Source organism: Triticum urartu, chromosome 3A, assembly GCF_056163025.1.
Source record: "Triticum urartu cultivar PI428250 chromosome 3A, HENAU_Tu73, whole genome shotgun sequence".
NCBI lineage: Eukaryota > Viridiplantae > Streptophyta > Magnoliopsida > Poales > Poaceae > Triticum > Triticum urartu.
In genome coordinates, this window is record NC_141875.1 from 18,315,356 (window position 1) to 18,338,360 (window position 23,005).

Here is a 23,005-nt window from a genome sequence, read left to right on the forward strand (position 1 = left end):
ACAAAGGAGGAGATATACATATCCGTATTGCCTAGCTTGCCTTCCACGCCAAGTAGAGTCCCATCCAGACACGGGACGAAGTCTTCAATCTCGTATTTTCATAGTCCAACAGTCCGGCCAAAGGATATAGTCCGGCTGTCCGGAGACCCCCTAATTCAGGACTCCCTCAACGACGAAGGTGATCACCGCGCCGAGCATGAGGCTTCTGGTGGACACAACTGCGCACCGCGTGCTATTCGCGGAGGCGAAGAAGGACGTAGTGGACTTCCTCTTCTCCATCCTCGCCCTGCCCATCGGCACAGTAACCTAGTTGGTCGAGAGGGAGCAGATGGGTGTGGGCAGCACGGGCAACCTCCACGCCAGCGTCATGAAGCTCGACCAAGCATACCTCGAGTTCGGCGTGAGCAAGGGCATGGTTGTCGGGAATCTCACTGCACCGCCTGCGTCCTCGAAGAACACCTTCCCCATCCATCCGAGGTCGTCCGTGAGGGGCCGAAATCATTGTTCTGACCTTTTGAGTAATCTTTGTCAGAAAGTGAACTCAACATGAAAGTATTTCACGATCTGACTCTTTTAACAACGCCACAGCATGTGGCGTTTCTTCTCTGTATAAAAACGCCAAAATAGCTCGCATTTTTGATCCATATTCAAACGCCAAGATAGCTCGCGTTTTTGTTTCACGTAGAAACGCCAAAATTCCTGGCGTTGCTGCCCAGACCCACACGCCATTACCTTTGGCGTTTCTACTGGAAACACCAACGGCCGTGGGCGTTGCTAACACAATGCACTGATCTGACCGATCTACCATGAGCCGCTGACGCTGCAAAGCAAAGCAGAGCATCAGACGCGTGCATGCATGCATGCGCCGCTCTAGGTGCATGGTCCTCATCGATCACAGCTCCTCATGCATCTACTTCAATTTGCCATGCCGCCACGTATGTATGGCACACCCAGCGGCCAAGCACGCATTGATTCATGCATGCATGCACGGTCGCGCGCCCAGTGCGTGCACGGACAACAGCGCAGCCTGTCTCATTAGCATAGAGGCGAACTGTGCGCGCGTCAGTGCACTGTTTTTCTTCTGGGTTAGAAAACCTAGCTAGCTAGTGTTGGCAGTAAACTAGTACCAGCTAGTTCATCTGTATGTGAGTAAATTACATAGAAGTACCACAATTGAGGCATTGGAAGTAGATTGGTACCAAGATTGGTAATTTTTACGTGTCAGTACCAAGATTGGGGTGAGCCGTTGCAAAAAAGACTAAAACTGCGTTTTATACGTATTGAGAGAAAAGCTGACCGGTTGGGCCCGCCCGTCAGGCGCCACGCTGGCCAGTGCGCGCGTGCCCGCGCACTGACTCGGACGAGCCCGGGTCGAGCCGTTTAGGGCGCGGCTGGTGCGGTCGAGCCACACCCCGCTCACTCCTCCCGCTCTGCTCTGCATTCTTCTTCCTTCTCTCTGCCTCGCCGCCGCCTGCGCCCGCCCCCGCCGGCCGCCACACGAAGCTGCTGCAGCCATGGTTTTTGAAGACGAGAGCAGCGACGCCAACTCAAGCCTCCCATACATGCACTCGGAAACCTCCACCGATGGGCTCAACCAGGTCAGTTACTCCATTGGAGCTAGGGTTAGGGCTAGGTTTAGAAAATTTTGGGGATTTTTCTGTGTAGGTGGTCTTTGGTGTGAGGATTTCGTTTGATTTGCTTTGTCCTCATCCTCTACACATGATGCTAACTTGGATTTTGCTTGGGCAGGTGCCTTTCTCTCTTGAGGACCCGGATTACAAGGGTCTTGAGCTAGATCTGATAGTGCTGTGCGAGAAGCATGGGAAGCCATCAGAGAGGCTTGTTGCATTTGAAGGAACAATGACTGGGAGAAGGTTCTTAGCATGTGCAGAGCCGGTATTTTTCTTGCCTTATTGATTATGCACAAGATATGTTCATTGGAAGTGACAGAGTCTTGTTTGCCAATTGTGATTTAGTTATGTGTATCGTAATTTTGTTAGTCATATATGCCATACTGTAGTGCTCATTGTAGGAATGGTGAATATTATGGTCAGTGGAGTGCATTTAGGCTAAATATAGGCTCAAGCACGCTCTGTTGTGTGCACATGAATGCTCTGTTGTGTGCACATGCTATTTATTTATGCTTGTATGCAATGTTGCTTAGTACTCACATTAGCCCCTCCATTAGCTGATGTGTGACTCTTAATAAGTAAACGTTGCTTACTGCTGACAGTAGGTACTGTCATTAGCTAGTTTGTTCCTGTAGGCTAATGTAGTGTATTTAGCTGGCTAATGTAGTCTAGTTTGATAACTCTTCATTCAGTGATTTCTATGTTTCATTTGTTAGTGATATATGGCAAAGTAGTTCACTGCTAGAGTGGTAGTGCACATTGTAGGATTCCATTATATTAATGGCCAATTGTAAGTTGGTTATTATGCAAAGTTGAATGGAGTGTTACTCTGCTAATTATATACTGATCACCCTCTTGCTTAGTGTTGGGGAACGTAGCATAAATTCAAAAAATTTCCTACGTGTCACCAAGATCTATCTATGGAGTCATCTAGCAACGAGGGAGGAGTGGATCTACATACCCTTGTAGATCGCGCGCGGAAGCGTTCAAGAGAACGGGGTTGATGGAGTCGTACTCGTCGTGATCCAAATCACCGATGATCCTAGCGCCGAACGGATGGCACCTCCGCGTTCAACACACGTACGGAGCAGCGACGTCTCCTCCTTCTTGATCCAGCAAGGGGGAAGGAGAGGTTGATGGAGATCCAGCAGCACGACGGCGTGGTGGTGGAAGTAGCGGGATTCCAACAGGGCTTCGCCAAGCGCTGCGGGAGGAGGGAGATGTGTCATGGGAGGGAGAGGGAGGCGCCAGGGCTTGGGTTTTGCGGCCCTCCCTTCCCCCACTATATATAGGGCCAAGGGAGAGGGGGGCGCAGCCTTGGCCCTTTCTCCAAGGAAGGGTGTGGCCAGAGAGGAGTCCCTCCTCCCCAAGGCACCTAGGAGGTGCCTTCCCCCTTTAGGACTCTTCCTTTCCCTCATCTCTTGGCGCATGGGCCTCTTGGGGCTGGTGCCCTTGGCCCATATAGGCCAAGGCACACACCCCTACAGCCCATGTGGCCCCCCGGGGCAGGTGGACCCCCTTGGTGGACCCCCGGACCCCTTTCGGCACTCCCGGTACAATACCGATAATGCGTGAAACTTTTCCGGCAACCAAAACAAGACTTCCCATATATAAATCTTTACCTCCGGACCATTCCGGAACTCCTCGTGACGTCCGGGATCTCATCCGGGACTCCGAACAACTTTCGGGTTACCGCATACTAATATCTCTATAACCCTAGCGTCACCGAACCTTAAGTGTGTAGACCCTACGGGTTCGGGAGACATGCAGACATGACCGAGATGACTCTCCGGTCAATAACCAACAGCGGGATCTGGATACCCATATTGGCTCCCACATGTTCCACGATGATCTCATCGGATGAACCACGATGTCAAGGACTTAATCAATCCCGTATACAATTCCCTTTGTCTAGCGGTACGATACTTGCCCGAGATTCGATCATCGGTATCCCGATACCTTGTTCAATCTCGTTACCGGCAAGTCTCTTTACTCGTTTCGTAACACGTCATCCCGTGATCAACTCCTTGATCACATTGTGCACTTTATGATGATGTCCTACCGAGTGGGCCCAGAGATACCTCTCCGTTTACACAGAGTGACAAATCCCAGTCTCGATTCATGCCAACCCAACAGACACTTTCGGAGATACCTGTAGTGTACCTTTATAGCCACCCAGTTACGTTGTGACGTTTGGCACACCGAAAGCATTCCTACGATATCCGGGAGTTGCACAATCTCATGGTCTAAGGAAATGATACTTAGTCTCGGGTTTGGGTTCAACCTTGGGTTTCTTCACTAGAGCAGCAGCTGATTTGCCGTTTCATGAAGCATCCCTTTTTGCCCTTGCCCTTCTTGAAAACTAGTGGTTTCACCAACCATCAACAATTGATGCTCCTTCTTGATCTCTACTTTTGTGGTGTCAAACATCGCGAATATCTCAAGGATCATCATATATGTCCCTGATATATTATAGTTCATCACGAAGCTCAAGCAGCTTGGTGGTAATGACTTCGGAGAACCATCACTATTTCATCTGGAAGATCAACTCCCACTCGATTCAAGCGATTGTTGTACTCAGACAATCTGAGCACAAGTTCAACAATTGAGCTTTTCTCCCTTAGTTTGCAGACTAAGAAAATCGTCGGAGGTCTTATACCTCTTGACGTGGGCACGAGCCTGAAATCCCAATTTCAGCCCTCGAAACATCTCATATGTTTCGCGACGTTTCAAAACGTCTTCGGCGCCTCAACTCTAAGCCGTTTAACTGAACTATCACGTAGTTATCAAAATGTGTATATCAGATGTTCGCAACATCCATAGACAACGTTCGAGGTTCAGCACACTGAGCGGTGCATTAAGGACATAAGCCTTCTATGAAGCAATGAGGACAAACCTCAGTTTACGGACCTAGTCCGCATAATTACTACTATCAACTTTCAACTAAATTTTCTCTAGGAACATATCTAAACAGTAGAACTGAAGCGCGAGCTACGACATAATTTGCGAAGACCTTTTGACTATGTTTAGGATAATTAAGTTCATCTTGTGAACTCCCACTCAGATAGACATCCCTCTAGTCATCTAAGTGATTACATGATCCGAGTCAACTAGGCCGTGTCCGATCATCACGTGAGACGGACTAGTCATCATCGGTGAACATCTTCATGTTGATCGTATCTACCATACGACTCATGCTCGACCTTTCGGTCTCTTGTGTTCCGAGGCCATGTCTGTACATGCTAGGCTCGTCAAGTCAACCTAAGTGTTTCGCATGTGTAAATCTGTCTTACACCCGTTGTATGTGAACGTTAGAATCTAACACCCGATCATCACGTGGTGCTTTGAAACAATGAACTGTCGCAACGGTGCACAGTTAGGGGGAACACTTTCTTGAAATTATTATGAGGGATCATCTTATTTACTACCGTCGTTCTAAGTAAACAAGATGCATAAACATGATAAACATCACATGCAATCAAATAGTGACATGATATGGACATCATCACTTTGCTCCTCTTGATCTCCATCTTCGGGGCTCCATGATCATCATCGTCACCGGCATGACACCATGATCTCCATCATCGTGTCTCCATGAAGTTGCCTCGCCAACTATTACTTCTACTACTACAGCTAACGGTTAGCAATAAAGTAAAGTAATTACATGACGTTTATGTTGACACGCAGGTCATAAATAAATTAAGACAACTCCTATGGCTCCTGCCGGTTGTCATACTCATCGACATGCAAGTCGTGATTCCTATTACAAGAACATGATCATCTCATACATCACATATATCATTCATCACATCCTTTGGCCATATCACATCACATAGCATACCCTGCAAAAACAAGTTAGACGTCCTCTAATTGTTGTTTGCATATTTTACGTGGCTGCTATGGGTTTCTAGCAAGAACGTTTCTTACCTACGCAAAAACCACAACGTGATATGCCAATTGCTATTTACCCTTCATAAGGACCCTTTTCATCGAATCCGATCCGACTAAAGTGGGAGAGACAGACACCCGCTAGCCACCTTATGCAACTAGTGCATGTCAGTCGGTGGAACCAGTCTCACGTAAGAGTACGTGTAAGGTCGGTCCGGGCCGCTTCATCCCACAATGCCACCAAATCAAGATTGGACTAGTAACGGTAAGCATATTGAACAAAATCAACGCCCACAACTACTTTGTGTTCTACTCGTGCATAGAAACTACGCATAGACCTAGCTCTGATACCACTGTTGAGGAACGTAGCATAAATTCAAAAAATTTCCTACGTGTCACCAAGATCTATCTATGGAGTCATCTAGCAACGAGGGAGGAGTGGATCTACATACCCTTGTAGATCGGCGCGGAAGCGTTCAAGAGAACGGGGTTGATGGAGTCGTACTCGTCGTGATCCAAATCACCGATGATCCTAGCACCGAACGGACGGCACCTCCGCATTCAACACACGTACAGAGCAGCGACGTTTCCTCCTTCTTGATCCAGCAAGGGGGAAGGAGAGATTGATGGAGATCCAGCAGCACGACGGCGTGGTGGTGGAAGTAGCGGGATTCCAACAGGGCTTCGCCAAACGCTGCGGGAGGAGGGAGATGTGTCACGGAAGGGAGAGGGAGGCGCCAGGGCTTGGGTTTTGGTGCCCTCCCTTCCCCCACTATATATAGGGCCAAGGGAGAGGGGGGCGCAGCCTTGGCCCTTCCTCCAAGGAAGGGTGCGGCCAGGGAGGAGTCCCTCCTCCCCAAGGCACCTAGGAGGTGCCTTCCCCCTTTAGTACTCTTCCTTTCCCTCATCTGTTGGCGCATGGGCCTCTTGGGGCTGGTGCCTTTGGCCCATATAGGCCAAGGCGCACACCCCTACAGCCCATGTGGCCCCCCGGGGCAGGTGGACCCCCTTGGTGGACCCCCGGACCCCTTTCGGCACTCCCGGTACAATATCGATAATGCGCGAAACTTTTCCGGTGACCAAAACAAGACTTCCCATATATAAATCTTTACCTCTGGACCATTCCTAAACTCCTCGTGACGTCCGGGATCTCATTCGGGACTCCGAACAACTTTCGGGTTACCGCATACTAATATCTCTATAACCCTAGCGTCACCGAACCTTAAGTGTGTAGACCCTACGGGTTCGGGAGACATGCAGACATGACCGAGATGACTCTCCGGTCAATAACCAACAGCGGGATCTGGATACCCATGTTGGCTCCCACATGTTCCACGATGATCTCATCGGATGAACCACGATGTCAAGGACTTAATCAATCCCGTATACAATTCCCTTTGTCTAGCGGTACGATACTTGCCCGAGATTAGATCGTCGGTATCCCGATACCTTGTTCAATCTCGTTACCGGCAAGTCTCTTTACTCGTTTCATAACACGTCATCCCGTGATCAACTCCTTGATCACATTGTGCACTTTATGATGATGTCCTACCGAGTGGGCCCAGAGATACCTCTCCGTTTACACAGAGTGACAAATCCCGGTCTCGATTCGTGCCAAACCAACAGACACTTTCGGAGATACCTGTAGTGTACCTTTATAGCCACCCAGTTACGTTGTGACGTTTGGCACACCCAAAGCATTCCTACGATATCCGGGAGTTGCACAATCTCATGGTCTAAGGAAATGATACTTGACATTAGAAAAGCTTTAGCATACGAACTACATGATCTTGTGCTAGGCTTAGGATTGGGTCTTGTCCATCACATCATTCTCCTAATGATGTGATGCCGTTATCAACGACATCCAATGTCCATGGCCAGGAAACCGTAACCATCTATTGATCAACGAGCTAGTCAACTAGAGGCTTACTAGGGACATGGTGTTGTCTATGTATCCACACATGTATCTGAGTTTCCTATCAATAAAATTCTAGCATGGATAATAAACGATTATCATGAACAAGGAAATATAATAATAACTAATTTATTATTGCCTCTAGGGCATATTTCCAACAGTCTCCCACTTGCACTAGAGTCAATAATCCAGTTCACATCGCTATGTGACTAACACTCAAGGTCACATCCCCATGTGACTAACACCCAAAGAGTTTACTAGAGTCAATAATCTAGTTCACATTACCATGTGATTAACACTCGATGAGTTCTGGGTTTGATCATGTTATGCTTGTGAGAGATGTTATAGTCAACAGGTCTGAATCTTTCAGATCCGTATGTACTTCGCAAATATCTTATGTCATCTTGTAGATGCAACTACTACGCTACATTTGGAGCTATTCCAAATAACTGTTCTACTATACGAATCCAGTTTACTACTCAGAATAATCTGGATTAGTGTCAAAGTTTGCATCGGCGTAACCCTTTACGACGAACTCTTTTACCACCTCCATAATCGAGAAAATTCCTTAGTCCACTAGTTACTAAGGATAACTTTGACCGTTGTCCTATGATCCATTCTTAGATCACTCTTGTACCCCTTGACTGACTCATGGCAAGGCACATTTCAGGTGCGGTACACAGCATAGCATACTGTAGAGCCTATGTCTTAAGCATAGGGGACGACCTTCGTCCTTTCTCTCTATTCTGCCGTGGTCGAGCTTTAAGTCTTAACTTCATACCTTACAACTCAGGCAAGAACTCCTTCTTTGCCTGGTCCATCTTGAACACCTTCAAGATTATGTCAAGGTATGTGCTCATTTGAAAGTACCATTAAGCGTTCTGATCTATCCTTATAGATCTTGATGCTCAATGTTCAAGTAGCTTAATCCAGGCTTTCCATTGAAAAACACTTTCCAAATAACCCTATATGCTTTCCAGAAATTCTACGTCATTTCTGATCAACAATATGTCAACAACATATATTCATCAGAAATTCTGTAGTGCTCCCACTCACTTCTTTGGAAATACAAGTTTATCATAAACTTTGTATACACCCAAAATCTTTGATCATCTCATCAAAGCATACATTCCAACTCCGAGATGCTTACTCCAGTCCTTAGAAGGATTGCTAGAGCTTTGCATACTTATTAGCATCTTTCAGGATTGACAAAACCTTCCGGTTGTATCACATACAACCTTTCCTCAAGAAAATCGTCGAGGAAACAATGTTTTGACATCCTATCTGCAAGATTTCATAAATAATGCAGTAATCGCTAATATAATTCCAACAGACTCTTAGCATCGCTACGAGTGAGAAAGTCTCATCGTAGTCAACTCCTTGAACTTGTCGGAAAACATCTTAACGACAAGTCGAGCTTTCTTAATGGTGATACTTACCATCATTGTCCGTCTTCCTTTTAAAATCCATATGAACCTAACAGCCTTACGACCATCAAGTAGTTCTTCCAAAGTCTACACTTTGTTTTCATACATGGATCCTTTCTCGGATTTTATGGCCTCGAGCCATTTATCGGAATTTAGGCCCACCATTGCTTCTCCATAGCTCGTAGGTTCATTGTTGTCTAGCAACATGACTTCCAAGACAGGATTACGTACCACTCTGAAGTAGTACGCATCCTTGTTATCCCACGAGGTTTGGTAGTGACTTGATCTGAAGTTTCTTGATCACTATCATAAGCTTCCACTTTAATTGGTGTAGGTGCCACAGGAACAACTCCCTGTGCCCTGCCACACACTAGTTGAAGAGACGGTTCAATAACCTCATCAAGTCTCCACCATCCTCCCACTCAATTCTTTCGAGAGAAACATTTCCTCGAGAAAGGACCCGATTCTAGAAACAATCCCTTATTGCTTTCGGATCTGAGACAGGAGGTATACCCAACTGTTTTGGGTGTCCTATGAAGATGCATTTATCCGCTTTGGGTTCGAGCTTATCAGCCTGAAACTTTTTCACATAAGTGTCGCAGCCCCAAACTTTTAAGAAATGACAGCTTAGGTTTCTCTAAACCATAGTTCATACGGTGTCATCTCATCGGAATTACGTGGTGCCCTATTTAAAGTGAATGTGGTTGTCTTTAATGCCTAACCCATAAACTATCGTGGTAATTCGATAAGAGACATCATGGTTTGCATCATATCCAATAGGGTGCAGTTATGATGTTCGGACACACCATCACACTATGGTGTTCCAGGCTGTATTAGTTTTGAAACAATTTCCACAATGTCTTAATTCTATGCCAAACTCGTAATTCAGATATTCATCTCTATGATCATATCATAGATATTCTTGTCACGACGATCTTTCAACTTCACCCTGAAATTACTTGAACCTTTCAATAATTCAGACTCGTGATTCATCAAGTAAATATACTCAACATCTACTCAAATCATCTGTGAAGTAAGAACATAACGATATCCACTACATGCCTCAGCACTCATTGGATAGCACACATCAAAATGTATTACTTCCAACAAGTTGCTTTCTAGTTCCATTTTACTGAAAACGAGGCTTTCAGTCATCTTGCCCATGTGGTATGATTTGCATGTCTCAAGTGATTCAAAATCAAGTGAGTCCAAACGGTCCATTTGCATGGAGTTTCTTCATGCATATACACCAATAGACATGGTTCGCATGTCTCAAACTTTCAAAAATGAGTGAGTCCAAAGATCCATCAACATGGAGCTTCTTCATGCGTTTTATGCCGATATGACTTAAGTGGCAGTTCCACAAGTAGGTGGTACTATCATTACTATCTTATATCTTTTGGCATGAACATGTGTATCACTATGATCGAGATTCAATGAACCATTTATTTTAGGTGCAAGACCATTGAAGGTATTATTCAAATAAACAGAGTAACCATTATTCTCCTTAAATGAATAACCGTATTGCGATAGACATAATCCAATCATGTCTATGCTCAACGCAAACACCAATCTCGATGGTAGAGGGAGCGTGCGATGCTTGATCATATCAACATTGGAAACACTTCCAACACATATCGTCAGCTCACCTTTAGCTAGTCTCCGTTTATTCCGTAGCTTTTATTTCGAGTTACTAACACTTAGCAACCGAACCGGTATCTAATACCCTGGTGCTACTAGGAGTACTAGTAAAGTACACATCCAATATACTTCTATCGACCTTGCCAGCCTTCTTATCTACCAAGTATCTAGGGTAATTCTGCTCCAGTGGTTGTTCCCTTTATTACAGAAGCACTTAGTCTCGGGTTTGGGTTCAACCTTGGGTTTCTTCACTAGAGCAGCAGCTGATCTGCCGTTTCATGAAGCGTCCCTTTTTGCCCTTGCCCTTCTTGAAAACTAGTGGTTTCACCAACCATCAACAATTGATGCTCCTTCTTGATCTCTACTTTTGTGGTGTCAAACATCGCGAATATCTCAAGGATCATCATATATGTCCCTGATATATTATAGTTCATCACGAAGCTCAAGCAGCTTGGTGGTAATGACTTCGGAGAACCATCACTATTTCATCTGGAAGATCAACTCCCACTCGATTCAAGCGATTGTTGTACTCAGACAATCTGAGCACAAGTTCAACAATTGAGCTTTTCTCCCTTAGTTTGTAGACTAAGAAAATCGTCGGAGGTCTTATACCTCTTGACGTGGGCACGAGCCTGAAATCCAATTTCAGCCCTCGAAACATCTCATATGTTTCGCGATGTTTCAAAACGTCTTCGGCGCCTCAACTCTAAGCCGTTTAACTGAACTATCACGTAGTTATCAAAATGTGTATATCAGATGTTCGCAACATCCATAGACAACGTTCGAGGTTCAGCACACTGAGCGGTGCATTAAGGACATAAGCCTTCTATGAAGCAATGAGGACAAACCTCAGTTTACGGACCTAGTCCGCATAATTACTACTATCAACTTTCAACTAAATTTTCTCTAGGAACATATCTAAACAGTAGAACTGAAGCGCGAGCTACGACATAATTTGCGAAGACCTTTTGACTATGTTTAGGATAATTAAGTTCATCTTGTGAACTCCCACTCAGATAGACATCCCTCTAGTCATCTAAGTGATTACATGATCCGAGTCAACTAGGCCGTGTCCGATCATCACGTGAGACGGACTAGTCATCATCGGTGAACATCTTCATGTTGATCGTATCTACCATACGACTCATGCTCGACCTTTCGGTCTCTTGTGTTCCGAGGCCATGTCTGTACATGCTAGGCTCGTCAAGTCAACCTAAGTGTTTCGCGTGTGTAAATCTGTCTTACACCCGTTGTATGTGAACGTTAGAATCTAACACCCGATCATCACGTGGTGCTTCGAAACAATGAACTGTCGCAACGGTGCACAGTTAGGGGGAACACTTTCTTGAAATTATTATTAGGGATCATCTTATTTACTACCGTCGTTCTAAGTAAACAAGATGCATAAACATGATAAACATCACATGCAATCAAATAGTGACATGATATGGCCATCATCACTTTGCTCCTCTTGATCTCCATCTTCGGGGCTCCATGATCATCATCGTCACCGGCATGACACCATGATCTCCATCATCGCGTCTCCATGAAGTTGCCTCGCCAACTATTACTTCTACTACTACAGCTAACGGTTAGCAATAAAGTAAAGTAATTACATGACGTTTATGTTGACACGCAGGTCATAAATAAATTAAGACAACTCCTATGGCTCCTGCCGGTTGTCATACTCATCGACATGCAAGTCGTGATTCCTATTACAAGAACATGATCATCTCATACATCACATATATCATTCATCACATCCTTTGGCCATATCACATCACATAGCATACCCTGCAAAAACAAGCTAGACGTCCTCTAATTGTTGTTTGCATATTTTACGTGGCTGCTATGGGTTTGTAGCAAGAACGTTTCTTACCTACGCAAAAACCACAACGTGATATGCCAATTGCTATTTACCCTTCATAAGGACCCTTTTCATCGAATCCGATCCGACTAAAGTGGGAGAGACAGACACCCGCTAGCCACCTTATGCAACTAGTGCATGTCAGTCGGTGGAACCAGTCTCAAGTAAGAGTACGTGTAAGGTCGGTCCGGGCCGCTTCATCCCACAATGCCACCAAATCAAGATTGGACTAGTAACGGTAAGCATATTGAACAAAATCAACGCCCACAACTACTTTGTGTTCTACTCGTGCATAGAAACTACGCATAGACCTAGCTCTGATACCACTATTGAGGAACGTAGCATAAATTCAAAAAATTTCCTACGTGTCACCAAGATCTATCTATGGAGTCATCTAGCAACGAGGGAGGAGTGGATCTACATACCCTTGTAGATCGGCGCGGAAGCGTTCAAGAGAACGGGGTTGATGGAGTCGTACTCGTCGTGATCCAAATCACCGATGATCCTAGCACCGAACGGACGGCACCTCCGCATTCAACACACGTACAGAGCAGCGACGTTTCCTCCTTCTTGATCCAGCAAGGGGGAAGGAGAGGTTGATGGAGATCCAGCAGCACGACGGCGTGGTGGTGGAAGTAGCGGGATTCCAACAGGGCTTCGCCAAACGCTGCGGGAGGAGGGAGATGTGTCATGGAAGGGAGAGGGAGGCGCCAGGGCTTGGGTTTTGCTGCCCTCCCTTCCCCCACTATATATAGGGCCAAGGGAGAGGGGGGGCGCAGCCTTGGCCCTTCCTCCAAGGAAGGGTGCGGCCAGGGAGGAGTCCCTCCTCCCCAAGGCACCTAGGAGGTGCCTTCCCCCTTTAGGACTCTTCCTTTCCCTCATCTCTTGGCGCATGGGCCTCTTGGGGCTGGTGCCTTTGGCCCATATAGGCCAAGGCGCACACCCCTACAGCCCATGTGGCCCCCCGGGGCAGGTGGACCCCCTTGGTGGACCCCCGGACCCCTTTCGGCACTCCCGGTACAATATCGATAATGCGCGAAACTTTTCCGGCGACCAAAACAAGACTTCCCATATATAAATCTTTACCTCCGGACCATTCCGAAACTCCTCGTGACGTCCGGGATCTCATCCGGGACTCCGAACAACTTTCGGGTTACCGCATACTAATATCTCTATAACCGTAGCGTCACCGAACCTTAAGTGTGTAGACCCTACGGGTTCGGGAGACATGCAGGCATGACCGAGATGACTCTCCGGTCAATAACCAACAGCGGGATCTGGATACCCATGTTGGCTCCCACATGTTCCACGATGATCTCATCGGATGAACCACGATGTCAAGGACTTAATCAATCCCGTATACAATTCCCTTTGTCTAGCGGTACGATACTTGCCCGAGATTCGATCGTCGGTATCCCGATACCTTGTTCAATCTTGTTACCGGCAAGTCTCTTTACTCGTTTCGTAACACATCATCCCGTGATCAACTCCTTGATCACATTGTGCACTTTATGATGATGTCCTACCGAGTGGGCCCAGAGATACCTCTCCGTTTACACAGAGTGACAAATCCCAGTCTCGATTCGTGCCAACCCAACAGACACTTTCGGAGATACCTGTAGTGTACCTTTATAGCCACCCAGTTACGTTGTGACGTTTGGCACACCCAAAGCATTCCTACGATATCCGGGAGTTGCACAATCTCATGGTCTAAGGAAATGATACTTGACATTAGAAAAGCTTTAGCATACGAACTACATGATCTTGTGCTAGGCTTAGGATTGGGTCTTGTCCATCACATCATTCTCCTAATGATGTGATGCCGTTATCAACGACATCCAATGTCCATGGCCAGGAAACCGTAACCATGTATTGATCAACGAGCTAGTCAACTAGAGGCTTACTAGGGACATGGTGTTGTCTATGTATCCACAGATGTATCTGAGTTTCCTATCAATACAATTCTAGCATGGATAATAAACGATTATCATGAACAAGGAAATATAATAATAACTAATTTATTATTGCCTCTAGGGCATATTTCCAACAGTCTCCCACTTGCACTACAGTCAATAATCCAGTTCACATCGCTATGTGACTAACACTCAAGGTCACATCCCCATGTGACTAACACCCAAAGAGTTTACTAGAGTCAATAATCTAGTTCACATTACCATGTGATTAACACTCGATAAGTTCTGGGTTTGATCATGTTATGCTTGTGAGAGATGTTATAGTCAACGGGTCTGAATCTTTCAGATCCGTATGTACTTCGCAAATCTCTTATGCCATCTTGTAGATGCAACTACTACGCTACATTTGGAGCTATTCCAAATAACTGTTCTACTATACGAATCCAGTTTACTACTCGGAATAATCTGGATTAGTGTCATAGTTTGCATCGGCGTAACCCTTTACGACGAACTCTTTTACCACCTCCATAATCGAGAAAATTCCTTAGTCCACTAGTTACTAAGGATAACTTTGACCGTTGTCCTGTGATCCATTCTTAGATCACTCTTGTACCCCTTGACTGACTCATGGCAAGGCACATTTCAGGTGCGGTACACAGCATAGCATACTGTAGAGCCTATGTCTTAAGCATAGGGGACGACCTTCGTCCTTTCTCTCTATTCTGCCGTGGTCGAGCTTTAAGTCTTAACTTCATACCTTACAACTCAGGCAAGAACTCCTTCTTTGCCTAGTCCATCTTGAACACCTTCAAGATTATGTCAAGGTATGTGCTCATTTGAAAGTACCATTAAGCGTTCTGATCTATCCTTATAGATCTTGATGCTCAATGTTCAAGTAGCTTAATCCAGGCTTTCCATTGAAAAACACTTTCCAAATAACCCTATATGCTTTCCAGAAATTCTACGTCATTTCTGATCAACAATATGTCAACAACATATATTCATCAGAAATTCTATAGTGCTCCCACTCACTTCTTTGGAAATACAAGTTTATCATAAACTTTGTATACACCCAAAATCTTTGATCATCTCATCAAAGCATACATTCCAACTCCGAGATGCTTACTCCAGTCCTTAGAAGGATTGCTAGAGCTTTGCATACTTATTAGCATCTTTCAGGATTGACAAAACCTTCCGGTTGTATCACATACAACCATTCCTCAAGAAAATCATCGAGGAAACAATGTTTTGACATCCTATCTGCAAGATTTCATAAATAATGCAGTAATCGCTAATATAATTCCAACAGACTCTTAGCATCGCTACGAGTGAGAAAGTCTCATCGTAGTCAACTCCTTGAACTTGTCGGAAAACATCTTAACGACAAGTCGAGCTTTCTTAATGGTGATACTTACCATCATTGTCCGTCTTCCTTTTAAAATCCATATGTACCTAACAGCCTTACGGCCATCAAGTAGTTCTTCCAAAGTCTACACTTTGTTTTCATACATGGATCCTTTCTCGGATTTTATGGCCTCGAGCCATTTATCGGAATTTAGGCCCACCATTGCTTCTCCATAGCTCGTAGGTTCATTGTTGTCTAGCAACATGACTTCCAAGACAGGATTACGTACCACTCTGAAGTAGTACGCATCCTTGTTATCCCACGAGGTTTGGTAGTGACTTGATCTGAAGTTTCTTGATCACTATCATAAGCTTCCACTTTAATTGGTGTAGGTGCCACAGGAACAACTCCCTGTGCCCTGCCACACACTAGTTGAAGAGACGGTTCAATAACCTCATCAAGTCTCCACCATCCTCCCACTCAATTCTTTCGAGAGAAACATTTCCTCGAGAAAGGACCCGATTCTAGAAACAATCCCTTATTGCTTTCGGATCTGAGACAGGAGGTATACCCAACTGTTTTGGGTGTCCTATGAAGATGCATTTATCCGCTTTGGGTTCGAGCTTATCAGCCTGAAACTTTTTCACATAAGTGTCGCAGCCCCAAACTTTTAAGAAATGACAGCTTAGGTTTCTCTAAACCATAGTTCATACGGTGTCATCTCATCGGAATTACGTGGTGCCCTATTTAAAGTGAATGTGGTTGTCTTTAATGCCTAACCCATAAACTATCGTGGTAATTCGATAAGAGACATCATGGTTTGCATCATATCCAATAGGGTGCAGTTATGATGTTCGGACACACCATCACACTATGGTGTTCCAGGCTGTATTAGTTTTGAAACAATTTCCACAATGTCTTAATTCTATGCCAAACTCGTAATTCAGATATTCATCTCTATGATCATATCATAGATATTCTTGTCACGACGATCTTTCAACTTCACCCTGAAATTACTTGAACCTTTCAATAATTCAGACTCGTGATTCATCAAGTAAATATACTCAACATCTACTCAAATCATCTGTGAAGTAAGAACATAACGATATCCACTACATGCCTCAGCACTCATTAGATAGCACACATCAAAATGTATTGCTTCCAACAAGTTGCTTTCTAGTTCCATTTTACTGAAAATGAGGCTTTCAGTCATCTTGCCCATGTGGTATGATTTGCATGTCTCAAGTGATTCAAAATCAAGTGAGTCCAAACGGTCCATTTGCATGGAGTTTCTTCATGCATATACACCAATAGACATGGTTCGCATGTCTCAAACTTTCAAAAATGAGTGAGTCCAAAGATCCATCAACATGGAGCTTCTTCATGCGTTTTATGCCGATATGACTTAAGTGGCAGTGCCACAAGTAGGTGGTACTATCATTACTATCTTATATCTTTTGGCATGAACATGTGTATCACTATGATCGAGATTCAATGAACCATTTATTTTAGGTGCAAGACCATTGAAGGTATTATTCAAATAAACAGAGTAACCATTATTCTCCTTAAATGAATAACCGTATTGCGATAGACATAATCCAATCATGTCTATGCTCAACGCAAACACCAATCTCGATGGTAGAGGGAGCGTGCGATGCTTGATCATATCAACATTGGAAACACTTCCAACACATATCGTCAGCTCACCTTTAGCTAGTCTCCGTTTATTCCGTAGCTTTTATTTCGAGTTACTAACACTTAGCAACCGAACCGGTATCTAATACCCTGGTGCTACTAGGAGTACTAGTAAAGTACACATCCAATATACTTCTATCGACCTTGCCAGCCTTCTTATCTACCAAGTATCTAGGGTAATTCTGCTCCAGTGGCTGTTCCCTTTATTACAGAAGCACTTAGTCTCGGGTTTGGGTTCAACCTTGGGTTTCTTCACTAGAGCAGCAGCTGATCTGCCGTTTCATGAAGCATCCCTTTTTGCCCTTGCCCTTCTTGAAAACTAGTGGTTTCACCAACCATCAACAATTGATGCTCCTTCTTGATCTCTACTTTTGTGGTGTCAAACATCGCGAATATCTCAAGGATCATCATATATGTCCCTGATATATTATAGTTCATCACGAAGCTCAAGCAGCTTGGTGGTAATGACTTCGGAGAACCATCACTATTTCATCTGGAAGATCAACTCCCACTCGATTCAAGCGATTGTTGTACTCAGACAATCTGAGCACAAGTTCAACAATTGAGCTTTTCTCCCTTAGTTTGCAGACTAAGAAAATCGTCGGAGGTCTTATACCTCTTGACGTGGGCACGAGCCTGAAATCCCAATTTCAGCCCTCGAAACATCTCATATGTTTCGCGACGTTTCAAAACGTCTTCGGCGCCTCAACTCTAAGCCGTTTAACTGAACTATCACGTAGTTATCAAAATGTGTATATCAGATGTTCGCAACATCCATAGACAACGTTCGAGGTTCAGCACACTGAGCGGTGCATTAAGGACATAAGCCTTCTATGAAGCAATGAGGACAAACCTCAGTTTACGGACCTAGTCCGCATAATTACTACTATCAACTTTCAACTAAATTTTCTCTAGGAACATATCTAAACAGTAGAACTGAAGCGCGAGCTACGACATAATTTGCGAAGACCTTTTGACTATGTTTAGGATAATTAAGTTCATCTTGTGAACTCCCACTCAGATAGACATCCCTCTAGTCATCTAAGTGATTACATGATCCGAGTCAACTAGGCCGTGTCCGATCATCACGTGAGACGGACTAGTCATCATCGGTGAACATCTTCATGTTGATCGTATCTACCATACGACTCATGCTCGACCTTTCGGTCTCTTGTGTTCCGAGGCCATGTCTGTACATGCTAGGCTCGTCAAGTCAACCTAAGTGTTTCGCGTGTGTAAATCTGTCTTACACCCGTTGTATGTGAACGTTAGAATCTAACACCCGATCATCACGTGGTGCTTCGAAACAATGAACTGTCGCAACGGTGCACAGTTAGGGGGAACACTTTCTTGAAATTATTATGAGGGATCATCTTATTTACTACCGTCGTTCTAAGTAAACAAGATGCATAAACATGATAAACATCACATGCAATCAAATAGTGACATGATATGGCCATCATCACTTTGCTCCTCTTGATCTCCATCTTCGGGGCTCCATGATCATCATCGTCACTGGCATGACACCATGATCTCCATCATCATGATCTCCATCATCATGATGGAGTCGTACTCATCGTGATCCAAATCACCGATGATCCTAGCGCCGAACGGACGGCACCTCCGCATTCAACACACGTACGGAGCAGCGACGTTTCCTCCTTCTTGATCCAGCAAGGGGGAAGGAGAGGTTGATGGAGATCCAGCAGCACGACGGCGTGGTGGTGGAAGTAGCGGGATTCCAACAGGGCTTCGCCAAACGCTGCGGGAGGAGGGAGATGTGTCATGGAAGGGAGAGGGAGGCGCCAGGGCTTGGGTTTTGGTGCCCTCCCTTCCCCCACTATATATAGGGCCAAGGGAGAGGGGGGCGCAGCCTTGGCCCTTCCTCCAAGGAAGGGTGCGGCCAGGGAGGAGTCCCTCCTCCCCAAGGCACCTAGGAGGTGCCTTCCCCCTTTAGTACTCTTCCTTTCCCTCATCTCTTGGCGCATGGGCCTCTTGGGGCTGGTGCCTTTGGCCCATATAGGCCAAGGCGCACACCCCTACAGCCCATGTGGCCCCCCGGGGCAGGTGGACCCCCTTGGTGGACCCCCGGACCCCTTTCGGCACTCCCGGTACAATATCGATAATGCGCGAAACTTTTCCGGCGACCAAAACAAGACTTCCCATATATAAATCTTTACCTCCGGACCATTCCGAAACTACTCGTGACGTCCGGGATCTCATCCGGGACTCCGAACAACTTTCGGGTTACCGCATACTAATATCTCTATAACCCTAGCGTCACCAAACCTTAAGTGTGTAGACCCTACGGGTTCGGGAGACATGCAGACATGACCGAGATGACTCTCCGGTCAATAACCAACAGCGGGATCTGGATACCCATGTTGGCTCCCACATGTTCCAAGATGATCTCATCGGATGAACCACGATGTCAAGGACTTAATCAATCCCGTATACAATTCCCTTTGTCTAGCGGTACGATACTTGCCCGAGATTCGATCGTCGGTATCCCGATACCTTGTTCAATCTCGTTACCGGCAAGTCTCTTTACTCGTTTCGTAACACGTCATCCCGTGATCAACTCCTTGATCACATTGTACACTTTATGATGATGTCCTACTGAGTGGGCCCAGAGATACCTCTCCGTTTACACAGAGTGACAAATCCCAGTCTCGATTCGTGCCAACCCAACAGACACTTTCGGAGATACCTGTAGTGTACCTTTATAGGCACCCAGTTACGTTGTGACGTTTGGCACACCCAAAGCATTCCTACGATATCCGGGAGTTGCACAATCTCATGGTCTAAGGAAATGATACTTGACATTAGAAAAGCTTTAGCATACGAACTACATGATCTTGTGCTAGGCTTAGGATTGGGTCTTGTCCATCACATCATTCTCCTAATGATGTGATGCCATTATCAACGACATCCAATGTCCATGGCCAGGAAACCGTAACCATGTATTGATCAACGAGCTAGTCAACTAGAGGCTTACTAGGGACATGATGTTGTCTATGTATCCACACATGTATCTGAGTTCCTATCAATAAAATTCTAGCATGGATAATAAACGATTATCATGAACAAGGAAATATAATAATAACTAATTTATTATTGCCTCTAGGGCATATTTCCAACACTTAGCACATAGTTGTGCCAATTCAGTGTTGGTCAGTACCAACATTAGCTACTGGCATGAACTAACTGTTGCTTACTACTCATAGTAGTTGTATTGTACTAAATTTTGCCTTGTTATTTTTCTAGGAAGGTCAGAATTGTGGGTTTGTTCAGTGGGTTGATGAGCAGTGGGCCCCAACAATGGAGAATGCATTGTTGAAGCTTTGGTCAATGGTTGAAGAGAGCAAGTCTGCTAGGGTGAATGATAATCTTCAAAGTGCTTTAACTATTCACCATTTGACAGAAGAAAAGAAGAAGCCGGATGCAGATTATGACAAGTTAGTGAAAGATGTGCATCAACTTGTGGACTTTCAGCAGGATAGGGTTGTGGATTTTAGTTATCTGCAGTCAGCTGTCACATATCAGCACGAATGCAGAGCTGAATTGGTGGCTCGTAAGAATGCAGAAATGGCAAAGAAAGATGCAGGTACAGAGAAGCTTCAACAAAAGTATGAAATCCTGTGCAACCTGACAAGTGCTCAAGCAATTGCCATCCAAAACCTCAAGTTGAAGAATATGAAAGAGAAGGAATTGCTGAGTGAGGCTAGGATGAATTTGGAGTTGAAGAATGCAGAGTTCACAAAGTTTGAGGAGAAGCTCACCCAAGAGAAGCTAGAGTTGAAGTTCCAGGTTGCTGATCTGCTGAAGCTCAAGGAAAACCATAATGAAGAGAAGCAGATGCAAGAGTTTAAGATAACTGAGCTCATGAAGGCAGAGGAGAAGCTGAAGGAGAAGATCAAGGGGATCCAGGCCATCTTGGAGAACTGAACAAGATGAATTAAGATTAGTGGGCATTGCAGACCTTTTGGGAAGGATGGCTGTGCAATGACCTAGTAACTTAGAATTATGGTTGTGTAATGTATGGTTCTAGTACTAATTGTGAACTCTGGCTGTTTATCTACCTAGTAATATGTTATTCATCCTTTTGTGAGAAAAGGATGGATTGTGCATTTGAACTCCACTATGTAATGTGAACTCCAGTGATGCTTATGTTAGACAGAAAATGTTTACATACTGATGCTTATGTTATTCTGATGGTTAAATGCTTCTTAAATGCATATAGTTACATATGTTAGAGTGATTCTTAAATGCTTAAATGCATTTGCAAAAGGAATAGTTTGTTATGGTACAGTGATGCTTTAGGTGGTTTCGTCGACCCCGAGCCACCGTAGACCCTAGTTGATGGCTTTAGGTGGTTTCGTCGACCCCGAGCCACCCTAGACCCTAGTTGATGGCTCTAGGTAGTTTCGTCGACCCCGAGCCACCCTACACCCTAGTTGATGGCTTTAGGTGGTTCCGTCCACCCCGAGCCACCGTAGACCCTAGTTGATGGATTTAGGTGGTTCCGTCGACCCCGAGCCACCCTAGACCCTAGTTGATGGCTTTAGGTGGTTTCGTCGACCCCGAGCCACAAAAACCCAAAATGATCGCTTTAGGTGGTTTCGTCGACCCCGAGCCATCGTAGACCCTAGTTGATGGCTTTGGGTGGTTTCGTCGACCCCGAGTCACCCTAGACCCTAGTTGATGGCTTTAGGTGGTTCTGTCGACCCCGAGCCACCAAAACCCAAAATGATGGCTTTAGGTGGTTTCGTCGACCCTGAGCCACCCTAGACCCTAGTTGATGGCTTTAGGTGGTTCTGTCCACCCCGAGCCACCAAAACCCAAAATGATGGCTTTAGGTGGTTCCGTCGACCCCGAGCCAGCCTAGACCCTAGTTGATGGCTTTAGGTGGTTTCGTCGACCCCGAGCCACCCTAGACCCTAGTTGATGGCTTTAGGTGGTTCCGTCGACCCCAAGCCATCAAAACCCAAAATGATGGCTTTAGGTGGTTTCATCGACCCCGAGCCACCAAAACCCAAAATGATCGCTTTATACAACATATCAATAGGATCAACATATCAATCATATAAAGAACATTTTCAGCATACACAACATATCAATAACTCCATTAATATATCCATCATATCAATAACTCCATTTTGAGTACTCATCAACATATGAATCATAAAAAGAACATACACACTATGAAGATATCCAATATAATGAGTACTCATCAATAACTCCAAAATATCAATAACTCTAGCAATATATCCAATAATATATTGAGTACTCATCAACATATCACATGAAGATATCCAATAATATGCATCCACATGAACAAAAGCCATACATGGCATTGATTCTTAAAGTACATCATCAAAGCAAGATCACCATTGTATCATAGGATGCAAGAACACACACATGAAGTATCTAGTTGCCACTTGCATAGAAGTACCTCCTCCATCCACTATGTGTAACACCAGCACCTGTCCCAGCAGTAGATGTGGATGGACCAGATTGCCTTGGGGCAGAGAATGTACCTCTCCCTCTCCCACCACCTCTACCAGCACCTCTCCCAGCACCTGCAGCTGCAGCACCTCTCCCAGCACCTCTACCAGCTCCTCTCCCAGCTCCTGTCCCAGCACCTCTCCCAGCACCTCCTGTTCCAGCTGTTGGTGTTGTT

General features: G+C 45.1%; 1 protein-coding gene across 1 annotated transcript; it reads left to right on the forward strand.

Annotated features, from left to right (window-relative positions):
- Positions 1 to 1,514: 1,514 nt before the first annotated feature.
- Positions 1,515 to 21,270, forward strand: LOC147977915 (uncharacterized). The gene is made up of 3 exons (XM_087516481.1): positions 1,515 to 1,598; positions 1,750 to 1,896; positions 20,590 to 21,270. Exons 1-3 carry the CDS (start codon positions 1,515 to 1,517, stop codon positions 21,268 to 21,270), a joined length of 912 nt encoding a protein of 303 aa, XP_087372607.1.
- Positions 21,271 to 23,005: the final 1,735 nt, after the last annotated feature.

Bases quoted from the DNA above. Each gene is read 5' to 3' on its own strand.
- LOC147977915 (XM_087516481.1), top strand. From the start codon at position 1,515: ATGGTTTTTGAAGACGAGAGCAGCGACGCCAACTCAAGCCTCCCATAC. The intron at 1,599-1,749 runs GTCAGTTACTCC...TTGCTTGGGCAG, and splicing joins CCACCGATGGGCTCAACCAG to GTGCCTTTCTCTCTTGAGGA. The intron at 1,897-20,589 runs GTATTTTTCTTG...TTATTTTTCTAG, and splicing joins TCTTAGCATGTGCAGAGCCG to GAAGGTCAGAATTGTGGGTT.